Here is a 21,326-nt window from a genome sequence, read left to right as displayed (position 1 = left end):
TATACACGTATATCTGCGACATATTTTGGGCTGTAAATAGATGTTTTAAAGGTCTGTATGCTCAGGAGGTACGTGGTAATTCAGCATAATGTAAACTTTTAGTAAGAATCAATTTCATAGCCATGTTGGGAGTGTAAAACAGACACCTGTATTCTGTGGAGCAACTTATTCCAGGTTTGTCTGGGTGACTGAGGTAAAGGATACTGCAGGAGAAGGCTACAAAACTGATTTGAAAATGCTTAAAAGGATTTTTGAGCTCTGACTTGACTGAACCACTATAATTCATGCTGACATCAGGCTCTTCTTTGGAGAACTCACATTCATCTCAGTTTCCTGAAAGCCATTCTGTTGTGGAGTGGTGATTTAGATAAAGAATGACTTCACCTGTTTCAGTTAGTGGTTTAGTTCACCATATTGTTCTCATTTCTCTTATTTTGAATAATACCAATTATTGATAAGCTTGAGATTGTTTCATTCATCAAAAGCAGCAAAGCATGAACAGCTTCTATGAATTACTGCCAATAAAATCTGCATCTCAGTCACCATAAGTCCTTCACAGTCCCAGCTATAATTGAAAGTATTGCAGAACAGGCCTTCTGAATCCTTATATTAGCAGTATTCCAGGATACACAGATTAGACAAAAGACAGCATTAGAAAACATAAAGGTTTATCTTAAATAGCTTGTTTAATAACAATGCTGCTATTTTCAGATCAGGAACCAGTAACTGTAATGCCTGTTGCGTATCTTCATGTGTCATCCTGACTTTCTGAATTATGATGTCACCATTTTCTTACATTTATACTGTGTCTAGGACAAACCAGTGCCCATTCAAGGATTTAAAGTACTGTAATAATGAAAAAATATTACAAATTTTGAGGAAAGATATCTCAACACATTTTTTTTAAATTCAGCTCATCTTTCAAATGGCTTCAAAATTACAAATAAATCTGAAGAATATCTATTAGTGAGGGAGAAACAAATGAAAAAGCTGACAGTATGTGATGAATGCTCTTTTACCTATACTAGCACATCCTACAGATTCACAGTTCACTGCCTTGATTATGTTACAGTAAAGTGTTGAGCTAAGGAAAACAGGGCTGAATTGTACCGAGACCTCTGTTACTATTCTTCTCTTCCCAATACCTAAAAATCTTAACTTCCTAGACAGTTTTTTGGTCGGTAAAAATCATTACATGCTAGATCTTCACAACATAATAAATTAAGTAAATAATTTCATTTTTGAGAAAGAAAAAGAAAGAACAAAAAGAAGGGAGAAACAATATTTCACTCAACACTGTCTAAAACTTTGATGGGATTTGAAGCATTGGAGCAGAACGTCCCCTCCCACTTCTGCTAATCTAAGGGCTAATGAATCCTCCTGCAGAGGAGGGAGTAGCTCTACCTGAGTCAGACCTCATGATGAGAACTTACTTTATGATTTACAGTATTTCCCGTGAATTGGTGTTGATGAGTATTCCTTTCTGTCACTTTTTTTCTACTCCAACATCGAAATGGCATGGTATGAATGAAAAGTCTATATTTGATTCTTTTAGTATGAAAATGGAAGATGGAAACTCTGTGGAAAAATAAAATAAATAAATAAAGAAAAATTAAAATGTCAGTTTCTGCCTTACAACAATTCCTAAACCTTTATGGAAGTATCCAAGTACTTGGAAACAAGTTTTAAACCTTTTGAGTAGTTCTCCACATTGTTGTCCTAGGTCTCCATTCTGAAGAGATTTCTATTGTACAGTTCTATCTCCATCCTCTGTATCAGATGGGTATAATTACGGTATAATCACAATCAGGCCAGGACATTAATAGGTCTCTGCCGATATCACCTGATAACAAAGACAGGTCAGATATAGAGCATCTGGATTTTTCTTTTACGTTTTCTTATTTTATCTCAGAGTTTTGAGTTAAAAGATAATGGTGGTAAATAAGTTTAATATAACTTTTTTGGCAATGGTGAGGTCTTCATCACAATAATGTCTAAGAAGCATGATTTATTTTTTTTTTAGATTTAAAGAAATTATGAAGTTGCAAACTCAAACAGAATTAAAGTTGCCCATGAAAATTTGAAAATATCCTTAACCATGCAATATTTTATGAAACAATTGTTGCAATCAAGTTAGAGAACGGATTTCTTGAACTCCCACCAATTCAACATTTGTAATCCTGTTACAGGTAAAAAAGAATACACAATTCATGAAAAACCAAGAAGTTAATCTTAGTCTGATTAGTTATAATGTTTCTAACAGTCATAACAGCCTTATCAAACAGTTTAAATTACATGCAGGTAGCATAAATACGCAAACCTGTTAGTCTCCTCCTTTCTCTGGTGTTAGGCTTCCACTGCCCCTTTATGTGTTAAAGTGGATGGTTACAGTCTGGAGGTGTGTTTACAGAAACTGGGTAGTATCCTAAGCCCTTTGCCAGAAGTATGATGTTGATGATTTCCTTCTTCTCTATTTAGGATATGGTTGGGATCTTTTTTATATTTCTTTATGTTTATTATTCATTGATCTGCAGGTTCATATTGCAGCTGAATTTACTATGTAGTGTGTGTTTTACATATGTTCCATGCTTATTCTTTGTTCTCTTTGCTACTCCTAAGACTTGACAAGAATGACTTGACTTAGCTTGTGCTGAGGTTGCATTCATTTGATGACCATTAATAGGCCATGAGTGATGTTTATAGCCCCTGGGCTTCAAATATTGCTCTCTGCCACTTCTTTCAAAGCTTCTGATACTCCTCTGTGCTTTGTTTTATTAAGGGGGTCTAATAGGTCATTTTACCCATAGTAACAACATGTTAGAAATACTCATTAGTTACAAAATATATATTGCTATAGATGTTACATCACACAATTATACAGAGCTAATGAAAAGTCAAAACAAAATAGGTGATAGAGATCTGGTAATTGGATAATGGCTATTGCATACAAAAACAAATCTTCAGGCAGACCAACACAAGCACAGGCAAAGCCCAGCAAGGTGCCACAACCTCTCTTGTTAGCTTAATGCAAAACCCGTGGCCTGTTAAAAACAGCACTTACTTCCTATTTACTGAGCTACAAAGCTAGGAACCATGTTAGTGGTTTAGTTACGATTAGAAATAAGCTCTCTGTTTCTGGAATTTATACAATAGACTTCACATCCACTGGAATAAATCCCTTATGTCATGAGCTTTCTCATTCTTAATGGTGGCTATTAGTCTTATACCATGGGCAAATAAAGATATGTCTGGTTTTTGGTCCTGTTAGGGAACACTGGCCATTCTCATTTAACTGCTGATTAGTAAGTAACTCTCTTGATTAAATGCAACTGTTTTATATTCATATCTCACTGTCTGTGATGCCAGGCAGGCCCACATTTGCTTTCACTTTGCCAAAAATGAGATGGTACACTCTACTGATAAAACTACACAATCTTAACATTACATGCTGCTATTCTGATCAAAAGCTCTTCTGAGCCAGATTCTTCTGTTTATTACTCAATTAAAGTAGATATAAAACACACAGTTTTCCTTCTCATCACTTTTCCTGTGCCTAAAATTATATTTTTTTTAAATTAATACTCTTCAGTGTATAAAGGGGACACATGGGACCTCATTAAAAGTCTCAAAGAAATCTGAATTTGGCGTTCATGTAAATCCATGTGACCCCTTAACAAGGAATTGCTTTGTTTTGTTAGAAATGTATGCAGTCTGTGCACCCGCTTGTCCTTCCTACTATTCTCCTGCTAGAAGAAAGGATGCAGGGGGCTTTTTCAGATAAAACACAACTTTAGGATGTGAGTAATAATCACATCTAGTACTATTACAGCAGGACATGTGGTTCCTGTATCTCACTCAGTTTCCTCCTAAGCTAAGAATTATCTCTGAGGCTAAATTGATGGAAGGAGTGATGGGCATATAAAGCATTTGACTTGAAATACTGAATGATTTAATTTTTTTGAAGTTTAATGGCACTGAATCCTATAAAAAGTAATTTGCATTTTCTGTAATGTTTTCTGTCTGTGAGACATGTGAGCAGCCACATGATTATAGATCCTATGTTCATGTGTTGGCTAAATGCTCTTCGGAACATTCACACATACAAAATGAAATGTCGTTTTTCCCCTGAATAGGATAAAGCCCTGACACCTTGGACTAATTCTTTCCAGAGTCCTTGTTTAAAAACAAAAAATTACCCTGTTGCATTTGCCACAGATTCTTCCGAAGTAGTCAAATAGTGAACTTTACATTTTGTAAAATCAGATACTTTCTTTGTCATCCTGCAGAGTGATCACATTAACTCTTTTCCTTTAGCTTGGAATTTAAAAAAAGTGCTTCCATAATTTAAGAAATGGCTTGGCTATATCAGCCACAGTTCAAGGAACAAATAGCTTCAAGTTGTGACTTCTCACAGACCTGTCTGAACATGAAGAGACAGAGATGCAATCTTAGGTGGCAAAAGAGTTGCAAAAATATTCTTTTGCTTGTATGAACAGTAAAAAAAAAAAAAAAAAGGGCAAAATAAAAAAATCCAGTTCCAAAATAGCATATATTGAAACAATTTTTCTAAGCAATACTTGATGTTAAGAGTAAGACTGCTGGGTAATGCATGATTTTGTACACTTTAAACAAATCTTTAGTAAACTTACAAGTACTGTTCCTTCATGCTGAAATCCTTTCAGGCATCTCTCTCATACTTCTCTACTGATACATAAATACCTGGGTTGAATCACTTAAGTTTCTTATAGTATTGGGATCCATTAAGACAGAGTTCATACATCATTCAGTGTCTGCAGAGTGATTGCTTTTATAAACCAAGAATTAACTGCTCAGCATGTGGGCCTCACCTTCTGTACCTTTTCACTGCTACTAAAATATTTACTAAAACACCTATGCCTTTATGAGAAGCCACTGTCTTAAGAAGTGCTGGAAACTGTGACCAAAACTTAAAATCCCATGCCCACATAATTTGGAATTATGAAGCTAAAAGTTAAAAGATATACTATTTCTTGGGCTTTTTTAAAACTGCAACAGTATGAATAGGTAAATTAGCATTTAGAAAGCCACATTTGAGCCTTCTCTTTAAGAAAGATTTGTGAGAATTTTATTCTGCATGAAAGTTATTGAAAATTACATTCTGTCATCTTCGTTCTTCCCTCTCCCTTGGGATCCTATCAACTGCTTGCATGCTCACACTTTCATCCCCAAATTCTTACCAAACACCTGCATTTTGTTATCAGTGAAATTTGTTTAGCTATAACTGCTTTTATTTTATGTAGACACATTAACATCTGCCTATGGGTATGCAAACTCAGCTCAGTGTCATTATCTTTTATTTATTATCTGTATTGATTTTATTTTTCTGTTTTCTGTGGTTTTTTCCCTTTGAGGATCTTTTCTTTAGGCCTCTTAGAGAAAAATATGAAGCAAAGCAGACTGCCTGTCCTAGTTGTTTTGACCAATTTTCTGCTTTTACTGGTCTTACTGGTGTTGTCTTGTCTCTGGGCATCTAAAAGAAAGATTTGTTTTCCCAAGAAATTCTGTATTTTGGTGACAAGTTTCTCTGAGTATCAGAGAAGGCTGCCAGACAGAAAGATGCCTTAGCAGCTTGTCCAGTGGGGGAAAAATCTGCCCAGCACAAAAATCTTTTGCTATAATTTTCCCTTTCCATATGTACAACTTTAAGCTACCTTTGCATCCTTGCCATGTGGTGGGTTGACCCCTGCTGGATGCCAAAGCTGCTCAGTCACTCCCCTTCCCTGGCTGGCAGGGGAGAGAAAATATAATAAAAGGCTCCTGGGTTGAGATAAGGACAGGGAGAGATCACTCCCAGTTACCATCACAGGCAAAACAGACTCTACTGGGGGAAATTAGTTTGTTTTATTACCAATCAAGTCAGAGTAGGGTAATGAAAACTAAAACCAAACCTTAAAATACCTTTCCCCCACCCCCTCCCTTCTTTAGGAACTCAGCTTCATGGAAATGGGTGCTGAGGTCAGTTTTTCACACATCATCTCTGCTGCTCCTTCCTCCTCAGGGGGAGGACTCCTCAGAGTCTTCCCCTGCTCCAGTGTAGGGTTCTCCATGGACTTGTCCAACATGGGTCCTTCTCACTAGCTGTAATTCTTCATGAGCTGCTCCAGTGTGGCTCCCTTCCACATGGTGCAGTCATGCAGGAACAGACCACTCCAGCAGTGTAGTTCTCATAAAACTTACCTTCAGAGTTTTATTTGATAAGCCAGAATTCTTTATAAATGGTCAGACATTTCAAATTTAAAATCACAAAGTGAATACAAAATACAGAGAGCAAATTGCTTTTTATAGCAAAATAAAAACTAACATTTTTATTTTCCATCTGTTAATGTCATTGTCCTGAAAATGCCAAAGAGCACACTTACTGAGCTGTCAAAAGGAAACTTGTATTATAAACCTTACAGTGTAGGTTCAGGGCACCCATGCTGGCCTTGAGCTAAAATTCCATCATGTGAATTTGAGTTGTGTATTCCAGCCATGGTTATGCAGTTACTGGCACTAAGTCCTCTCTGCATTGCTAGGTATATCTGAAATACAACATCATACATTACCCAGCCCTCTTTTCCAGTAAGTTAATGTGTGTTTACATATTGCTTTGATAAGCAAACACAACATTACTAACTACCAAATGGCAGTCTGTGGGAAATGAGGAACAAGAAAAAGAAGCATACCAGAGATGGACTGCAGCAATAAAGGAATCATCAGAGGAAGAGGACTTTGTTTAAGACTGTGGAGTTGACTTATAAGCGAGGATTTTTTGAATTGAACCGGAGTTTAATGTTGAATTAAAGTTTTCATGTTGTATGGTAGAATCCTACCCCCTTTTTACCCTTTTTTTACAATAGTTGGTTCCCTGACAAGAGTGTTGCTCCTCCTTTCTTATCAATATTCAATTGTAATCCCTTCCCTCTTGCTTTGTATCCAGTTGCAATCATTCCTATGGCAAACTCCTCCTCCTTCTGTTTGTAATACTCCAGAAAGTTCTCCAGGCTCCCTTCTATAAGGGGGAGCCATCTTAATAAAGTGTTCACTCCTGTTTCACCTACAACCTGTTTTGGACACTTTGAGTGGACTTCCCTGTTTCCCTTAGCCAGGCTGTGTTAGCAGTCTGCAACTTCAGCATCCTGAAGGCATGGGCCAAAGTTAAATTTTCCAGTCTGTGGCATATAACTCAACTCTTGTAGCTGGTAGCAATTTATGTCCCTTTTCAGGTATGTTGAAAGGAAATATTTTGGTCAATGACATATTCACTGGCAAACTTTTCCTGCCTAATTTGATCATTGCAGTGTGAGTCAATCCTTGCTCATCTCCTTTTTTCTTCCTCTGATAAACGAGTTTACATGAATTTTATGTCAAGAAGTGGGGAAAAGCTGGCATGCAGAAATTTGATTTGCGACAAGACTGAGATGAACACAGCTGTGTATAAAGAGAAGCTAAGTATCCTCTGTGTGCTTTAAGTAGTAAAGTCCTTATTTAATAACCCTCATGAGTATTGTGTTAAGAAAATAGATTGTTCTTGTGCGTTCAACTTGTTGAAACTTGTAAAATGCTCTATTTGAAATGTACTTTGATTTAACGTTATCAGAGAATCATACTCTGTTCCTGGTCAGTTTATTTTCATTACCACAGTATACTCTGTCCTACTTTTTTTTCAGTCTATAATTTCTTTCTCCTTTCTTTTTCTTCATTAACCTTCTGACTTGAATATCTTTAACAGTGTCACCTTTCCCCTATATTGTGCTTAGCCTTTTTGCTGAGACTTCAAACAAAGTGTAAAATAAAAGGACTTTAATCCTCTCCTAAGGAATTTCGCCAGAGCAGTGGAGCATAGTGTTCAGAAGTTCTGAGCTGAAACACACAGGCTATTGTCAATTAAAACTTGATCTGTTTTATGCTAGAGTCGTGCCAGCTACAGAACAACTCACATTTGAGGAGATGCAAAGGAAGCATACACAGTTATTTTTACTGTATCTTCCTCATGCTGGAAACAGAGCATAGTATGAAACCAGCATATTACTGCTTTTTTAGTGCCTTTTTTTTCCCCCAGAAACATCTGTCTTACCAGGAATTGGCTGAAGATCAAAAAATGTTTTCTTTGAAACCACAGAGTTTCAAAAATGTGATGTTGACAAATTAAACCCTTTGTAAATAAACTTCATATAAAACCAACAGCATTAAAATAACTAAAAGTTAAAAGTGTTTTATGAGAGAAATTGGTTTATAGGGAGTTTTTAGATTGACACAAATTAAATAGAAAATGTGAAACACAAGGTTCAGTTCTGACACAATTCTGAAAAATCATGTGTTCCACTGGGGGATGCAAGGGCAGGATGCAGATTTGCCTAAACAAATGTGTTACTTTTTGGGAAGCCATGATGCATGTGGAATACCTGGGTGGATGTAGAGTTATATCAGAAGCAGTGTGAGAGATCCACAAGCTTTTAGAACAGTTTGGAAGCTAGGTGAGATAACCCATATCGCTAAAAATGGCAACAGAGCCCTACATTTGGGCATTTGAATCCTTTGTTAAGTGTGCAAGCTTTGAGAAGTAAATACTCCTGAGAAAATGACAGACAATTGTATATTTATAATTGCCTCTGCAGATTCACTTGCTGAGCATGTTAAGCACAAACCTGTGAAAGTTTATAGATAATTTGAATTTACATTTATTATCACAACTAGGGCATAGTTTTCATATATCTATTTCTGTGTTTCTGCTTTATAACTAGGTAACTTGTAAAATCTATTATTTTGATTGTTCTTTTACTTTTTGTGGACATTTTTTGCCTCACATAGATAGGGGCTCTGACATATGAGTTAAACTGATGCTTGCTACAGCAATTTAACCAGCTCAGGTGTCCTCCCTTTTCTAAAGGTCATATTTTCCCAGAGTGGAGTTGGTAGAAGGAAACATGTTGGCTTTTTTTGTTGCAGTTCTTCCTTATCCAGGTGATTACAAGCTATAACTGAAGATGATTTTGTGTTTATATATTTGACTGTAGCAGCATTGACTGAAGTGTGGGTGTACATTCACATCTGTCAGCTCTTCTGTGACTTCTGCCCTGGGGAAGGCAGATGTCTGTGGTGTGGTAGCATAGTAAATTGTGCTTAAGTGCATTTGCGGTTCAGTTTGCTTCCACGTGCCTGGGTCAAGGCCTGAAAGAGATTTATAGCATAAGGTATTTTTTTAACCTACCCTCTATATCTATTTGCCACAGGTTGTGTCCACTCTCTCAACATCTTAAAAAAACCCACAATTTTGCTTTAAAAGAATTTGGGTAATGGGAGTTGTGTTTGTTTTTCTCCTTTTACTCATTTACAGAAGAGCGGCCTTTGAGCTAGGAAGACATGGATGCACATATGCACATTAACTTTCCATTCTTGAATTCCCTCCTGGTAGATAATTGGAGCTTCCTAGTATTTGGAGTTTTGGAAGATGACATAAAATCCATCTGGTGATGGAGGGATCTCTGGCAACTGTATTTTGCCACCTTCATTGAGCTTCCAAATACATACTCAGATCCCTTACTAAGTGGCTTCATTTTTTAAAGTGCAGAGCATAGTCTTTCTGCTACCTCATCAGAAGGTGCAAGTGATCAAAGTCTTTGAACGTGTTTCATTTTTGTGACTAAATCAATTTTCAATGGATTTAAAGACTTGCACAATTTAACACATTTCAACAAGTTCTGTTTTTCACTACAGCTTCTGTGTTTGGACTGGCAACTCTGAATTAAAGTTCGTGCCTCCTCATCTATCCAGTTTCTACCATTTCCATCACTTAAGCATCTGTCATTTAGAAACTGCTATAACATTTAATTTTTTTTTTCAGGAGCGGTGATGTTATAGGATTTTCCCCCCAGTGATTGATATATCATTTAAGTCATCCTTTAAATTAAAAATACAGTAAGAATATGAAAAATACAGTAAGAATATTAGAATAATCAGATTTTCAGATCAAAACCAGGCTTCAGCTCTTTCTAGCATTAGTTTTCTCAAATTTTGCTTCCATTTTTTTTAAAAAACACAATTTATAAATATTTATAATAAGTGCGGGAAAAGTCCAAACAAACAACAAAATAGCTGCAATTAAATACTTGTTGTCCAAATGACTGTATAAGCATAGTTTCATACTCTCAGGTCAGTTTTGATGTACCAGTGATGAGTAGTTGCATCTTTTTTTCCTCAGATTTTGATCTTAAAAGTGATAGCTCATGTTAACCTAAAGGATTGTCTAATTGTAGAAAATAAGATCAATGATGAACTGTAGGCTGATAAAAGTATTAATTAGAATATAAGGCTGCACTGATCATATAATAAATGACTATTGATAAATTAATAAGAATCCAAAAGTGTGCTCTGTGGATAGTAAGAACTGTTTTATTTTTCTGCATTACTTGTTAGCAGGCTTTTCACACAGTTGATTTTCCAGGTCTAAATATTATGGAAGTAAATATGTCCTCACTATGTACATTTCCAGAACTATACCACTGTGCCTAATTTGAAACTGCCTTGTTAAAGAAAGGAGCCATTTTGCTCTGTAGAAGTTTCACCCTGGCTCCTTATCATCAACCTCATAATTACAGGCTGTGCAGCTTTTATACCTTCTTCTCTTCTTGTTTTGCAATTACATGTTTTTTTTAGCAACCTGTGGACTTAGTAATATGTAGTGGCAGACAAACCTAGATGAAATTCAATTGCAGCTTTCTCCCATTGCTAAGTTCAGGACAAAAAAGCACATGGACAAATATTATAGCTACCAAGGGGTGAATCTAAGTGTATCTAAAGATCAACCTGTTTCCAGGTCACAAAGTAGCCAAGTAACTCCAGTGTTGCCTGTGAAAACTGAAGTTCCAGATTTGCTTCCATTTTTGGTGTTTAAAAATTTGTTGTCGGGGATTTCCTTTTACAAGAATATAGCTCTCTTTTTCTTTTAGAAACCTACAGGAAGAAAAACTAGAGATGAAAGTAGTTTATGTGTGATTTCCAGTGATTACAAAGCATCAGTCTCTAAAACTGATGAGTTGACAGCCTTTTCGTGCCTTTTTGACTACTGGATTATATTCTAACATTCTTACTCTCAATTATTAAATACTCTGATAGCCATGATTTCCATCAGTTTAAAAAAAAATATATTTGGGGTTAATAATAACTATTTCAGCAATTTTAAAGATTTTTTCAGGAACTATAGGGCCTAAATGAAAAACCTTAAGCCTCTCAGTAAGAGTATTTAAAATTAATTACAAACAATTACGTTACTACAGGAGAGTAAATCACCCCTTTTCTATCTGACTTAATTTGCCTTCTTTTGCATTCGCATTTGTAAGAATAAAGCCACATGCACAGGTCCTTAGCATGGCCCAGCTGAGTGGTAACATGCTAAGCTGCAGCAACTCACTTTTTTCCTATCAGTTGATTATACCTACCAAAAGGGAAAATTTTGAACAACCTCCTTCTCCCAACTTCTGAAGTACTGAGTGATCAGATGAGCTACATTTTTTTCCCAGGTCTTTTCAAATGGCACATATTGCTTTCTCAATTTTAGAGGCAGAATTTAATTCTCTCTCTTTATAATTAAATTTATAAATATGCATTTCAAAGCTGCTGTTTACATGGTGATTTTAAACGCTGATAAGATTAATTCTGATTCATTTACAAACAACACATCATTTAGCTTCAATGATATTTATATTTCACTGTCTACTTGTCATGCTGTTGCTCAGATTTTGGTCATGGTTTTCATACTGCAGTTGAGGCCTTCACTATGTTGCAATATAACTGAAATCACTTTTGAGTCAGTTTTGGTTAATTCATGCTATCATTTATAGATGGACAATCCCTTCAGACTTACGGCCTTGATTTTTTATGGTCCCATGTGTTCTGTTTTCATCAGCTCAGTAATATCTTATACTTCCTTTCTGCAGGCTTTGCAACAGTCTAAATGACAATACTCAGGACAAAGATAATTTAATCCTTAGTCCTTTGACAGGCCCTTCTGGGCTTCTCAAATTTTAGTGAATTCAACTGATGACATCTCCAACTTCTTGTCCCTCCACTTCTGGAGGTTCCCATCTCACAGTGGAGCTGCTAGAACAAGAGGCAGGTTTATTCTATGCCAGATCATAATGCTGCATGCAAAACCGCAGATAAAGTGGGATTTGCAATAAGATTCCTGACTATCAAATGACACCTGAGTATCTATCTCCTAAGCAGGAACTTACCTGCAAAACAGTAATTTTCTGTAGTAAAAATTTCCTTCAGAAAAGTTTGATGAGTTTGACATAAAATGTGCCTTTCAAGCAAGGAGTTAATTACACAAATGGGTGCTAGAGAAAAAGTAAGAGAAAGTGGAGGCTTTGTTCACTCCAAAATTTGAAGGGTTTATGAAAAGGTGATTAAAGTTGGAACTTTTCTTATCTAAGTAAAATGAATGATGTTGAATATAGGAAGGAATTGAGTCCTGACCTGCTCTAGTCTAATGACCTGCCCAACAGGCCCTGAACTCCTGCAAGGAAAAGGAATCCAAATCCAACCTTTAATTCCTTTTAAATTACCCTTTACCAAAGGATTTTTTTTCCAATTCTTTTGTTTAAAATACAGAAAATTAAAATAGAAAGTTGTGCTCAGTCGGTATTTGAGACCAAAAAACCCACATCTGTTTGCTTCAGAAGAAACTTGTTCTTTTTGCGTAGGATAAATTATTTTCCTCCCTCTATCCATCAAAATATTTTTAAAAACCTGTTGTGGACACAACCTTCTACCCTTACTTTACATCACTGAAGGATTGCATCTACACTGAGCAGTAGCCTCTGAAGTCCTGGTTTCAATGGAATCAAGAAAACTACTCTCATTGATGTCAAGTGAGGCTAAAATACAGCCTACAAACTATGATGTCTTAGTGTGATTAAAATACAATGGGGATCTGACAAATTCTTTTGTGATCTATTTTTTAAGTATAACTGTAAAATTTGCAATGTAGAAAATACTTTGCTTAATAGCTTGAACTTAAAGGGGTTTGGGTATTCTTTCATGTCATGCTTATGAAATAGTATTGTAACTGCAAAATGACACTAAAATACAGTATATTTAATGGCATTTGGTTGAAGAACCTGGCTTTTTAAACTGTGGAAATAAATATAAATATGATCAGAGACTTATCTTTTCTTGGGTTTAGTTTAAAAATGCTTTTCTAAATGGATAAGGCTTTACATTTCTGTAATGAAAAAAAATAAACCATTAATTTTTTCAAGTTCAGTTAGGGATTTTTCTGAGTATGTTTATCAACCACTTCAAGACAAATGTTATCTATCTTTTGGTTCTTAGAGAGAGAGAGAGGGTGTATTAGTCCTTCAGAAAACATGTTTTGATGTGTAAACAAGGCCCCCTATACATTGGAACTGTTTTTCTCTAGAGTGTATTAACACTGTTACATTTTTTTGGGCTTTGTTTTAGTTACATGTGAGAGCTATCCTTTTCTTTAACCACATATTGCTGTGACAAACTCAAAGACTGAGAGGTGGCTCATAGTCTCAGGTTCTCATACCTTACAGCCCTGTCTTGTCCCAGGTGACATCCTACACCGTTCAATTTATGAATCAGCAACGTTCTTTTCTGTTGATGTCTTAATACCTGAAGAATCATTTTGGGCCACTCAAACTGAAGTTTAGCATGATGAAACAAAAAGCAAAAATTTATAGTACTTTTTAATCAATGGATTGTTTGGTGATTCCAAAAATATTTGAAAAATAATTCCATATATTAAAAGCAAAACATAAAAGACAACTGAAAATATTTAAACAGACTAGTAATGTTGATTTAGCTGTCTTGTCTGTAACACTAACAAGTGAGAAAGAAAAACACAGATGAGAACTAAAGATGTCCATTCAACCTAGACATACTATATAAATGAAAGGAATAAGAGTTTGTTAGGAGAAGTCCCTAGGTAATATAAACATAAGTAGGAATAGAACTCTCTATCTGAATTCTGTATTTAATTAAAAAAAATTGTAGTTCAAATGTAGATAATATTTTGGCCTAGTTTCCTAAGGTGGTATCAGACTATCATGCTGTTTGGTTAATTTAAATAAAACTTAAACTAGGAGGAAAAGTCTCAGAGATTATCAAAATTGTCAGGAATTTGACTAAAGTAGCTATGCAGAGCAAAGAAAAAATTAATTTGTCCTATATCTTTCATGAGAAAACAGTAGAAATTTGTTCTGTTATTTAACAATAGTCTCCTACAGTTTGAAATAAGATGTTTTGAAAATAATATTTTAGTTGTCCTTTTCTAAAAGAATATAACCAAATAATTCTAAATAAATCTTGGTAGAAAACATGATATTAATATTCTTTTTTTCATTATACACAAATACTAGGAAACATTATTTAAAAACAGAAGCAAGGTAGTTGCTTAATGGCATAGTCAATATTTATGTTCTATGATTCCAAATTATGATTTTAATTTATGATGCCTTTTCTCATATTGCCACCAGTATTCTTCATGATAATTTATTTATGTTAATTTGTCATTTTCATAGACATGTATTTTGTGAGGCATATATTTATTTGTATATTTTGTGTAAAATTCCCAGTGATTCATTGAGTTGTCCCCTAAAATTTAGTCTTTACAGGTCTTATTTTATGGTATCTTTACCAGGTACAGCCAGGCCGTAATTTAAGTGTCCACTGACTAAATCCACCCTAAACTAAAAGCCATGATATGATGAATTAGACCACAAGTTTTAGGACAACTTGCAAAGAGAACTTCGAGGATGTGGTTAAGTTTGAACTATTGCAATGATACTTTTGGAGTCTGTAAATGGCCTCAAGTAATTCTTGTTCTGAGTCCACAAGTGTACCCGAAGAACTAATGTACTTAAACCTATCATATGAGCCCCTGAAGTTTTGTTCTATGAGAAGCTAGAGAATCTCCCAGGAGAGCTTTACCACATCTCTTTGTTTAGTCCATATGGAATGTATGAGGTGGAGTTTACTGGCCACAGTCTCAGTTCCTCTGTTGAAGCAGACTGTTTCACTGCTTTTCTAACTCTGTCTTACCACTGTTCAGCTGAGACCTCAGTGTTTCATCTGAGATTTTTATTCATCTGAGACATATGTGGTTACTTGATCAATGTATCCATGATTCTAGACAGTAGAATTGCTTTGGAGAGGGCCATATTCCTGATATCCCGCTTGAGTAAATTTTTCAAGCATTGGACAAGGTGATAAGGGGAGGATAATCAAAGCAAAAGTATCAGTTTCCATATTTGCAGTCTCTGTCAAATCTTCCCAATTGGACTATGTCTCTATGCTAGCAACACTTAATATATTCACATGTGATCAGAATTGTGCCTTTTGTCTCCTCTCCTTTACTTATTTTCAAATCAAAGACCATTCGGAGCAAGATCATTGTTCTGCTTATACTGGAGTTTTGTAGAATCAGATCACATCGGTGCTTTCGAAAAGCACTGTGCAATTTCTAATTCCTCTATGGCAGATGTGGTAGTTGGTAGAGCAGTTTGCTGTACTAGCTGTTCGTGAGAGCAGCCAGCAGGCTCTGCCAGGTCATTATCAGTGCCAGAACTTCACGGAGTCATCCATTGTGGTGATAGTCCTCTGCATTTTCTCATAGAGAGATTATTTACTGCTATAAATATTTTCTGGGTAAACAATGTGTACTTTTCTTTCCCCTGACATTCTGGGTCTTTCATGGGTATTATCTCACAGTTGAATAGTCAAGCCTGACATCAGTCAAACTTTCATATAAGCTATGCACCAAGCAAGAAGAAAGGAAAAACTAATAAATGGTCTCCACAGATACTCTTCAGGAACATCTTTCTTTCTGGCTCATGTAATAGCATAAGACTATACACTCTGTTATGGTGTATGAAGGGACTACACATCCTGAAGCACACTGAATACTAGTAGTCTGTCTTTCCAGAAGCGAGTGAGCTGACGTGTTCATCTCAGATGTGTGTTAGCAAAGCAACATTCAATATGCTGCCACTAAATTAACTTCTTCCTCTACTGCCTATTTTTATTTGACAAAAGGTTCATTGCATATCTCACATATTCTACTTTATATGGCCCTCACCTGTCTATGCCATGGTGAGTAAAGAAAGCTCTCACATTTCTAGTAACTTTTATTTTTGATTGAAAAATATCGGTACAAAAATCAATAATAAATGAGGTATTGAAACTTTTAGACCATTGTGACTATATTGAAGCAAACACCGTAGTCGCTATTATACAGATTGAATTTTTCCTGCTTATATGCTACTAGAAAAGAGTTTGTGTTTCAAGATGTTTGAAAACAATACAGCAGATCTCCTTTTCCAGTTCATTTGCATTTGCAACAGGAATACTTTGATTCAGAAAACTGAAATATATGGCAAATGTTAAATGGATTAAAAGCTGTTTCATTGACAAGTTGAAAAATGTGATGTCAATGGACATATAAATTACTGGGATGTGTCTAGCAGAGTCTGCCTGGAATCAGTTCTTGGGTCAATAGCACTTAACATTTTTATCAACAGTCTAGACAGTGATATAAGACATTTTCAGTAAGGCTTGAGCATGACAGAGATTGTTGAGGTAGTATATAACATGCTAGAAAATTGCAGAAGCTAATAAAATGTATTTCAATATTGCCAAATATCCGCCTCTTATGTGGGATAGGAAACTATATGTAGTTGTAAAGCTGTGATTTAGAGATGGACAGGTTATCAGAGATAATTGAGTCTACTTATGCTCTTTGTGCAATGTTGTGGAAGGAAAAAGCACTAATGTAATAATGTACATATTAAAGTCAGACTGTCAAGTAGAATGGGGTCATGTTTGCCTTTGCATGCTGTATTGATAAGACTGTTTCTAGAATGCCAAGTCAGATTTTGGTGTCCAGTCTTAAGTAAAATAAGGAAATAGGACAGAGGGAAGACATTGGGGTGCACAGGACCTAGAGATGAGGTTTTAAAGCCTGCACAGCTTTAAGAATTTCAACTTATTTTATCATTATGCATGAGTACTTGATCATGAAAAACTTTTTTGTACATAGGGGACTTTCAGTATCCACTTTCAGTATCATTGATAAAAGCACAGCAAAATTCAGTGACTGGAAAATTAAATTAAGTGGAAAATGCAGCCTTGAATTAACTTGCAATTTGTTGCCTTTGAGGATTACTAAATAGTGGAACAGCTGATGCAGGGAGGTGATAGACTCATCAGTGCTAGATGTCTTTAAATAAAAAAAGGGAGGGAAAGGCAGAGTGCTCTTACTAAAAGATGCACTGTAATCCAGTCACTGGAGGGGACTGCACGTTGGAGGTGAGTAGCCAGTTCAGATAACAAGCAGGGTAGTTCTGACTGCGGCTGACATCTGTTAATTTTGTGATTTCTTTTTTTACAATTTATGTGCTGCAAGAACAGTCATACACGTTCTGTCCTCAGTCTAAAACATACCTGATTTAAATAGTTGCCTGGAGGAGTCATGAAGAAAATTACTTCCCCATCTGTACACAGGACAAGGCCGTTCTTTGCTGTCTTCTGACCCAGAAACCAGTCAAGGCTGAAACTCAGATCCCAGAAAGGTTGATCCAGTCCTCTGCTCTAAAGTGACCCTCTTTCCTAAATGGTGCCTGAGTATGACTCCTGTGGTCACCATAGCAGTAATCACCAGGTTTTAGATGGGAAGGAACTTTGCACAACCTTGAGGAGCAAACAGAAGTAGTCCAGCTGAAGCCTTTGGGCTAAAAGTTCTCTCTTTCTGAAATTCCACAAAACTGTAAAAGCAGGAAGTTTGTCACAAATCCATCTGGCCTCTGAACATGAGAATCTTGAACATAACACTGGGTTCTCCAGTGCATTACTCTGTAAGTGAGGCAGAGGTTCCTGGGGAATTTTTTTTTCCAATTCTAACAGATGGAAAAATTAGAAGGGCTTTCAGACAAAGAAATTTCTTTTAGATCTGAAATAGCAACACAGCACTTAAACCAAAATGTGGATTGAAAGCACTTGCTCTCAAACTCATTGTGTATATTAATAAGTTAGACTATCTGAGAGAAGAGGTAGTGGACTGAGGAAAGTATGAGATAAAAAAGCTATTATCACCATGGGAAAGAGAGGAACAGGTAATTTATTGCTTGTTAGAACATGGTGGTATCAGCTGGGGTAGGAGTTATGGAAGAAGGAGGTTGTACTATGTGATAAAACCATTATTTCTATTGTTTCCTTATTTTTTTTAGAATGTAATGGAATTGCAAACTTTAGTGGGCTCCTTTTCAGAAGGTTATTCCTGCTAAGTTTCTCTCTAAGAGGTCAGAGGTAGCAAGAGAATTTAAAAATTGTTCCACTGGTGCCTGTTTCTTTTTGTCTTTAATAATTTGTCAGTGAGAATTTATTTTGATATTTAATGGTTGTTTAATTTCATCCATATAGTTTACAAAGCATTTTCATTAGATGAATTGTATTTTGCTCTGGAAAATGAATAGGCAGGACCTACAAATCTTGATGATACTCATAAGAAAACATGTATTGTGAGGTCTGATAATACTGATAAGTCTGCATTTGTGAGAATACTGGCAATTCTATATTTGTTTCTCAGATGCTATCTGTTCCTTTTAGTGCATTCAGTCCACAGGGAATTTGCTTCTGAAGATAGGTTTAGCAATGCTGGAGCTATGAGTAACGTGCACCTCAGGGAGCCAGAATCTGTAGTAGAAAACATTTTTTGTCTGTTGTCCCCTTTGTAATACATAAGCAATACACAAAATGGACAGTGATTTGGTTATTCATATGCCACTAGATTTTTCCAAGGAATTATTTTTTGCTGGTTTGTGTCAAGTACTTGCAGTTTATCAGAATGCTTCCTAATTAAAAGCTTTAGCATATTTAGCTAAACCTTATTTGAGGCTATAAATTTATGAAGGATGTGCTTTATCATGGTACTTATAGTGTTTATTTTACTGATTTTATGGATATAATAGATCTAATTTGTAGTGGCATATTATTGCTCTTAGCAGTGTGATACTCTGCTTGCATAGAAGCAGAAAAAACACTTTCAGTTTGAAATTGGAATTAAGTTTATTGATGATCACTGCCATTGGAAATGCTGGAAAAAGTATCAGAGGCTTTTTTTAATTGGTTATCTTTTTGTCTGTTTTGAGGGTTTCTGGGGTGTTTTTAAAGTCATATTTGCTGATTGTATTCATTATGACCATTTTTCTTTCAGGAATATCAGCCTTGTAACACCAACGCCTGCCCAGAGTTAAAAAAGACAACTCCCTGGACACCTTGGACCCCAGTCAATATTTCAGACAATGGTGGTCACTATGAACAACGTTTCCGATACACCTGCAAAGCGCGCTTGCCTGACCCAAATTTACTGGAGGTGGGAAGGCAACGGATTGAAATGCGCTACTGTTCCAGTGATGGCACCAGTGGATGCTCGACAGATGGTAAGCAAAGCTAAAGTGGCTGCATGATGCCTCCTGCTAGCAAGACGTCTGCAGTTCCATTTTCAGTACACAGTGGAAGGTTTTGCTTGCTGGTGTTTTGTGTAGCAGAACTGATAACGAAAAGAAGGACATAGTGATCACAACAGGGAACCTAGCCTGTATTTCTTCTGGATGTAGCATCATCATTCAGACTAAGCAAGTGTCTTTTACCATCAGTTATGAGATTTGCCAAGTTATTTTGATTTTCTTTTCAATAATCTGGTTCTTGGAAGAATCTCCTTATACTCTCTCTCTTCCTGTGGGAGAATTTGTGCAACATTACCATATTTGCTGAATATCTAGCTAGAATATGGAGTATCGATGCTGAGAAGAACTTTTGCTCAGTAATGTGAAAGTAATGACTGTAAGATTCATACAGGTGTTTAAATAAATAAGGAGTTTATGAACTGGATAATTTGTATTATAGAAGTTTATGTTGTTCTATTGCTAGTAATTTAAAATTTTGTTTATTTCTGAGACAGAAAACTGAACTTCTTCCAAATCTTTTTAACTTTAGATCACTTTAAATTGGAATTGTGTTGTTTCAGAATTTTCTTCTTTCCCTATCAGTAATACATGGCTTTAAATAAATTTATATGTATATATTATATATATATATATATAAAAACCAGGAAACCTTCTGACAGTTCTTCTAATTTTATTAATGCTTTTCATGAATTATCCAGTTTTAATTATATATCAGTATATCTTTTTATGTATTATATTTTAGTCATATAATCTAAAGAAATACTGATTTTTTATTATTATATTTTAGTATTTATAGACCTGTTTTCCACTTGTACAGGCTTTTGTATCTTCATAAGACCCAAGTTAGGTGAAAAAAATCCCAGTGTATAGCTGAAGACATTTGACTTATCTAAGATCAAAAAGAGAGAACAGTTTCTGAGTCCTTGGGCTTTCTAATTCTCAATATTTTTCAGACAGCCCAACTATTGTGAAACTGATTATTGAAATCCTGCCTATATTAGGTTTACATGTCAAGGTTTTGGTAGCAGGGAAGGCTGCAGGGTTGGATTCTGTGATAAGATGCTAGAAACTTCCATCCTGCTCCCTTGACCTTCATCCTGTATAAAACCTATAAAACCTTTGTTGTATCACTTGACATCTGTGCCTATCTGGAGGGAGCAGGATGTTAATAATTTTTTGAAGATATATATTGAACTGCTTGAAATAAGTAAACAAAATCCATGCTGCTCCAGATAAGGCTTAGTTTTGTGCTCTATGTCATTCACAATTCAGTTAATCTACAGTGTCAAATGTAGATTCTTTTAGCTGTGGATAGCAAGGCAGATTTTGGCATGGAGCAACTCTTGGCACAAGTTTTTCTTCTATTCTCCTGTTTTCGCTCAAACTAAATTTTAAACTAGTATTTAGCAAATATTTTGCTCTGCTATGATTGGTGTATATGATAGGTGTACTTCCCTTGTCCTTATGAGATTTTCAGGTGGTGGGTGCTTCTTTTCACTATCTTCCAGCGCTTCGACATTGATGAAACCTTTTTAAAATTTCATGCGATTAAATGAGAAAGAGAATATTTTTCCCACGAGATAACACAGACTTAGGAGAGTTATCACAACAACTAGAAGCAGACCTGCAAGAGAATCTAGGTATATCCTTGTCTGACAGCTGAGATGTCAGACTTAAGAAAGGAATATACAAAAGCCAATGCGTGGCAGAGAGAGCACATTAGTAGGGTAAACCAATGAAAGAGCCAGTTTGTTCTAGATCACACTGCTGCTAGAAAATTAAACATGGTACTGAGACACCTCTCTCAGCCCTTAAGTC

At 35.8% G+C, this 21,326-nt stretch overlaps 1 protein-coding gene across 4 annotated transcripts in view; it reads left to right on the top strand.

The window, feature by feature from the left end:
* SEMA5A (semaphorin 5A) overlaps positions 1–21,326 on the top strand; it is a 329,773-nt gene that overhangs the window by 269,867 nt on the left and 38,580 nt on the right. For all 4 annotated transcript variants that reach the window (XM_027643929.1, XM_027643930.1, XM_027643928.1 and 1 more), the window contains one exon: positions 19,256–19,481. In XM_027643929.1, the coding sequence (XP_027499730.1) occupies positions 19,256–19,481 (226 nt within the window). The remainder of the gene's footprint in view (positions 1–19,255; positions 19,482–21,326) is intronic.

This window comes from Corapipo altera, unplaced genomic scaffold (assembly GCF_003945725.1).
Source record: "Corapipo altera isolate COAL_440 unplaced genomic scaffold, ASM394572v1 24b, whole genome shotgun sequence".
Classification (NCBI taxonomy): Eukaryota; Metazoa; Chordata; class Aves; order Passeriformes; family Pipridae; genus Corapipo; species Corapipo altera.
The sequence above is the reverse complement of the archived record's forward strand: the minus strand, read 5'-3'. Positions and strand labels throughout refer to the sequence as shown.